The sequence below is a fragment of the Culicoides brevitarsis genome, chromosome 3 (assembly GCF_036172545.1).
Source record: "Culicoides brevitarsis isolate CSIRO-B50_1 chromosome 3, AGI_CSIRO_Cbre_v1, whole genome shotgun sequence".
Classification (NCBI taxonomy): Eukaryota; Metazoa; Arthropoda; class Insecta; order Diptera; family Ceratopogonidae; genus Culicoides; species Culicoides brevitarsis.
The window spans coordinates 32,332,790-32,338,789 of NC_087087.1; the positions used below are offsets into that span (position 1 = coordinate 32,332,790).

Genomic DNA, 6,000 nt, shown 5'->3' on the forward strand with positions numbered 1-6,000 from the left:
TTGCGAGATTTTTACAAAAATTGCCCAAAAAAGGTTCAAATTTTAACGTTAGAAACGAGTTTTTTTTAGTTTAATTTGGTTTGAAAAAAATTATTTCAAGAAAATTTTAAATTTTGTTTTAAATTTTAAAACAAGAAATAAAGAATTTAAAAAAAAACAGAAAATTTAGTAAAATGATATGAAATTTGCATGGATTTTTTGTGGTTTTTGCAGTAAATCATGCTTTTTATTGAAGATATGTTTGTTTTCCAGACCATTAAGTCAACGAATACTTGGTCGATGTAAATTTCAAGCACAATAAAGCACATTCTGGATCATAGAATTTATTTTAGGCTCATGTGATGGAGCAAAATGGGATTTAAGGGATTGCCAAATGAAGGTTTTTGTTCAAATAAGGAATATTTTGTACGGTTTGAGCAAAATTATAAATTAACTTTTATGAAAAAATTTTTTTCGAAAATGTTTTTCTAAGGTTCGAACAAAATTAATTTAAAAATTTTTTTTTTTAATTTAATTTTAAAAAATTTACTCAAAATTAATCTTTCACTCAAGAATTTCCGAAAATTTTAAAAATTTGATCAAAGTTTCGAACAAAAATTAATCTTAAGACATTAGGAAATTTAAAATTACTTTTTTCTAAATTTTTGAACGAAATTTTGTTTTTACTTATGAAAAAAGAATTTTTGAAAATTTTTAAATTTTTTACAGAATTTGGAACAAAAATTTATTTTTGAATAACAATAAGGCTTCGAAAATTCGAACCAAAATTTACTTTTTTTGAAAAAAATTTAAAAAATTTCGAAATTTAATTTAAGTTTCGAACAAAAACTGATCTTTCATGATAGATTTTTAAAAATTTTAAATTTTTCTAAATTTTTGAACGAAATATAAACTTTTTCGAAGAAATTTTTAAAAAATTAATTAAACTTTAAACAAAAAATTAAACTTAAAAAATAAATAATAATTTTTTCAAAAATTTTGAAGCTTTATAAAATTTTACCCTTTACCAAAGAATTTTTGAAAATTTGAGCTAATTTTAAACAAATTTCGAAATTTTCAAAAATTCAAAATTAAAAAAATTAAATTTTTGTTCGAAGTTTTGAAAAAAAAAAATTTTAACTTCTTTCATGAAAAATTAATTTTTGTTTGAAATTTGATAAAATTCTTTTGAAAAATGCTTTTTATGTAAAAACAAAAAATTCAAAATTTTTAAACAAAAATTGATAAAATTAAAAAACCTCGAAATTGTTCAAAATTTCGAACACAAAATAACCTTTTTCAAAGACATTTTTCAAAGACAATTATGAAGATTTTTCATTAAAAATTTTTTTCGAGCCAAAAATTCACCAAAATCTAATAAAAAATAATTTTCCTATCAATAAAACGAAATTTTCTGCCTCGCATCTCGTGAGCCATGAAACCAAAAGTAAACCAAAGCTGCATATCTCGTGCGAGCAACAACAACGCTTGTCAATAATACCTAATTAGCTCACCGCAAATCTCTCAATCGTTACAAAATTCGAGCAAATATCACGCGCGCACACATTCTAATCCACTTTTGCAGCAAAGAAGAAATTATTCAAACCGATTATCAAATAGATTGGAATGCAAAAACCATTCGCGAAAACATCAGCTCCGAGAAGTCGCATGAGTGTACTGATAACGCCGTAGAAGCAGAAATAAAAATGATATCAGCGCAAGAGAGTACAACGTACGAATTCATGAATCAACAACCGACGAACGTTGTTAGTCATCATGCCGCGCGCCGGTACAAAAATCGTTCGTGTATTCGTGTTCGTCGTTGGAGTTTTTTCAAGTTGCTTCCATATATGGTAAAAGGTAATACTAGGCTTTATATAAACGGTAGACAATTCAATAATTTCAAACATTAACGCTTCTATAGTCGTGCTGTTAAGAAGCAAGTGCACAATTTCTCCCGAAAAATCATCAAAAAAAATTATTTTTACCAAAATCCTATATTAGGAATCAACTCTAGGACATAGTGCTATTTATTATTATCTTAAAGTCAAACCAAAAAGTAAGTATCGTCTTCATTGTCATTCATTGTGTGTCTTGATTTTCCGTGAAATTGCCACAAAAAAGGACTAAAAATTAAAAATGTGCTTAACAGATGTGAATAAAAAAGACTGAAATCTTATCAAAAAGTGCTAAAAAAAACATTTCATTGAAAAAAAAGACAAATAAATACAAAAAATACTTCCTCATATTAACAAAGTTAAATATTTATGAAAAAATACGTTTGTTGTGCAAAGCAAAGTGAAGGATTAGCCCCCGCATGTCGAGCAAGACATTTTTTTTTGTTACATCACCCACGTTTTGACATACTTTGCACTGCAATATGTGCTTAACGGAAGCCGGCTCGAGGTCACGTGACCCAAAAATGGCATTTTCCTTGAAAATTTTGCCGAAAAACCTTAAATTTTGTCCCCTAAACGAGATTTTTAACGGCTTTTCCAACGTTTTTTGTCTCTTTGACGGTTATTGAAGACGTTTTAAGGGGGATTTTTAGTAAAAAAAAAGTTTAAAAAAAGTAAAAAAAAATTTTTTTTTTGAATTCATGAAGGATTTTTCAATTTTTAAGAGTTTTTTTTATCGTTTTCAAGCGATTTTTCATTTTTAACCACGTTTTTCCAGAGGGTTTGCACACATTTTTCTACAGGGTCTGCTCATGCCTAAGACCCGAATGTACCCGAATCAATGTGTACTCGTGTTCACTCAGAGCACCACTCGGCAATTTTCGTGCAGCGAGGAGAAAAAAAGAGTGCAAAGAGTGACCGAACTCCGTTTCAAGATTGCCTTTTATGGGCATATGAACGTGATTGGTTGAAATTTTTGCCTCATATGGCGAGGCATTTTACATCGATTTTCCTGCGTTTTTTCGCCTTTTTACGGATTTTCAAGCAAATCTAATTAGAAAAAATAAATTTTCCCGTGGATTTGCGCGATTTTCGGGACTTTTGCGGGGAATTTCTGTCAAAAATCAGCCGAAAAACACACAGACACACACAGAAAAAGCCGTTGAAACTGAGCGGCGACGTGCGGTAGGCTGTGACTCTCCACGCACACAACCAGTCACTTCAAGTTTAACCGTCGAAGAGTTGGCACGCGATTTGTCAAGTCCAGTGAATAAAAAATAAAAAAAAAAATTAGAATTAAATTCAATTTAAATTTTATTACACTACATTACAAAAAGGTAAAAAATAATTATTTTAATTAAATAAAAAAAATTAAATTAAATTAAATCGAAGTGAAAAAAATTAAATAGTGAAGAAAAAAAAAGTTAACGGTTTTTGTAAGCTGTGCGTCTCTGTACACGGCTTCTTCCAATTCAAGGGCGTTGTCTGTGCCACCAAAGGAGATAAACTCAAGTTTTACCAAGAATTATTTCGAATTTCTTGAATTTTTAATTAAATTTGAAGCATTTTTTTAAATTTCCAACAATTTTCGGTATTTTTAAACAAGAATTTCCACGAAATTTCATAAAAATTAAAACATTTAAAAGCCGGGCGAAATTTTCTCACACACACAGACACGCACCCTTGCCAAAAAAAAAAACGTTCTTCTAGAAAAAAAAATCAATATTTTGATAAAACATGGCGTGCATGCGTTTTCAGGTCGAATTTTATCCATAAAAAAAAAATAATTTTGCATCGAGACACCGGCTTCAGCCATTTTTTGTCGTGGTCAGTCAAGTGCTTTAGTAGTTTAGAAGAAAGAGAGACGAAGGAAGGAAACAAAGTCAAAAACCGGTTTTTTGGCTTCACTTTTTTTCTTTTCGTCTTTTCTTGATTCTTCTTCTACGTGTACTTTTTGATTTTGTGTCGATGTGTGTGTCCCCTGGAGAGAATCCTGACAGAGAGGTCTGTCATCATCATCGCGTTGTTCGATTTTTTTTTAATTTGTCAAAGTAGGTGTTGGTCCAAATAAAAAAAAAATGACTAAAAAAATTTTTTTTATGTAGGTTGAGATTGTGCCCATATTAGGCTTTCATTTTTTTTTTACGTGTTTGAGTGTATGAGATGAATGAAAAAAAAATACTTTCTAAAAAAAAAAATTAAATTTTTTAACTAATTGAAATTTTTTTTTTTTGCAGATAAAAATATAACAAAATGTGTGACGAAGAAGTTGCTGCTTTAGTTGTTGACAATGGATCCGGTATGTGCAAAGCCGGTTTCGCCGGAGACGATGCGCCTCGTGCCGTCTTCCCATCGATCGTTGGTCGTCCCCGTCACCAAGGCGTGATGGTTGGCATGGGCCAAAAGGACTCGTATGTCGGCGACGAAGCCCAATCGAAACGTGGTATCTTGACGTTGAAATATCCCATTGAGCACGGCATTGTCACAAACTGGGACGACATGGAGAAAATCTGGCATCACACGTTCTACAACGAGTTGCGTGTCGCACCCGAAGAACATCCAGTATTATTGACGGAAGCTCCCTTGAACCCGAAGGCAAATCGCGAAAAGATGACGCAAATCATGTTCGAGACCTTCAACACGCCCGCCATGTATGTCGCGATCCAAGCTGTGTTGTCGTTGTACGCCTCCGGTCGTACCACGGGTATCGTCTTGGATTCCGGCGACGGTGTCTCACACACAGTCCCCATCTACGAAGGTTACGCCTTGCCACACGCCATTCTCCGTTTGGATTTGGCAGGTCGCGACTTGACCGACTACTTGATGAAGATCCTCACTGAGCGTGGATACTCCTTCACCACAACTGCCGAACGCGAAATTGTGCGTGACATCAAGGAAAAATTGTGCTACGTCGCCTTGGACTTTGAACAAGAAATGGCAACAGCTGCCAGCTCCAGTTCTCTCGAGAAATCCTACGAATTGCCCGACGGACAAGTCATCACAATCGGCAACGAGCGTTTCCGTTGTCCCGAAGCGCTCTTCCAACCCTCGTTCTTGGGCATGGAAGCGTGCGGCATCCACGAAACTACCTACAACAGTATCATGAAGTGCGACGTCGACATCAGAAAGGACTTGTATGCCAACACCGTCTTGTCGGGAGGTACTACAATGTATCCAGGCATCGCCGACCGCATGCAGAAGGAAATTACCGCTCTTGCTCCCTCAACCATGAAAATCAAGATCATCGCTCCCCCAGAACGCAAATACTCCGTCTGGATCGGCGGATCTATCTTGGCTTCCCTCAGCACATTCCAACAGATGTGGATCTCCAAACAGGAATACGACGAGTCTGGCCCATCCATTGTTCACAGAAAGTGCTTCTAAGGTGCGAAAATGTCGCCCGGAGCCTCCTACTCTACTACTATACTTATTATTATTATTACACGAAAACATGGCCAACAACACACAAGAACATCCCGTATTCTACTACATTTATAACAACATCCATCTTCAAATCACTTGCAATTATATATATTTTTTTGTATTCAACTTTTAAACATGCAAATTTTTTGATTTACTACTAAGAACATGGAAGATTGAACTAAAAATACTTAAAAAAGACACGATTCGATTCCAAAAATTAATTAAAATAAATAAATATTGATAAAAAAAAAATACAACAAAAAAACTATTAAATAACCAAAATTATAGCAAGGCGATAAAAGACAACAAGAGATTACTCGTATTTGTAATAATCCCTCGTAAGACAAACACAAAAAGTATTTGCATTCAAAACTATTCAATAAAATTCAAAGAACAACACTGCGATTTTTCTTTCTGCTCACTTTCTTTGCTCTCAATTTTTTTTTTTTCGGAAAAGGTGAAACTGAAAATTTTCCAGTAATTCACGACTTTCTCCCTTCGTCGTCGTCGTCGTCGTCGCGTGTCAGAAATCAATTGGCGATTTAATTAGTCTGCGGTCTCGTGAGTTTTTATTTTTTTTCGAAGAAGCAAGAAGTCCGCACATGTGAATGTGTGTAGACACGTTAAAGTAAAAATAGAAACATAAAATTTCATTAATGGTTCGTATGTTGTGCGACTTGTAGACAGCGAGGAATCAGGT

At 33.6% G+C, this 6,000-nt stretch overlaps 1 protein-coding gene across 2 annotated transcripts; it reads left to right on the forward strand.

The window, feature by feature from the left end:
* Nucleotides 1-1,896: 1,896 nt before the first annotated feature.
* On the forward strand, nt 1,897-5,697 carry LOC134836152 (actin-5C). Of its 2 annotated transcripts, none has more exons than XM_063851391.1 (2): nt 1,897-2,038; nt 4,115-5,697. In XM_063851391.1, the coding sequence occupies exon 2, from the start codon at nt 4,131-4,133 to the stop codon at nt 5,259-5,261; it is 1,131 nt and encodes a 376-aa protein (XP_063707461.1). In that variant the 5' UTR covers nt 1,897-2,038; nt 4,115-4,130; the 3' UTR covers nt 5,262-5,697. The 2 variants fall into 2 exon arrangements, with proteins under 2 accessions (XP_063707461.1, XP_063707460.1); XM_063851390.1 differs by lacking the exon at nt 1,897-2,038 and adding an exon at nt 3,062-3,214.
* The last annotated feature ends 303 nt before the right edge of the window (nt 5,698-6,000 follow it).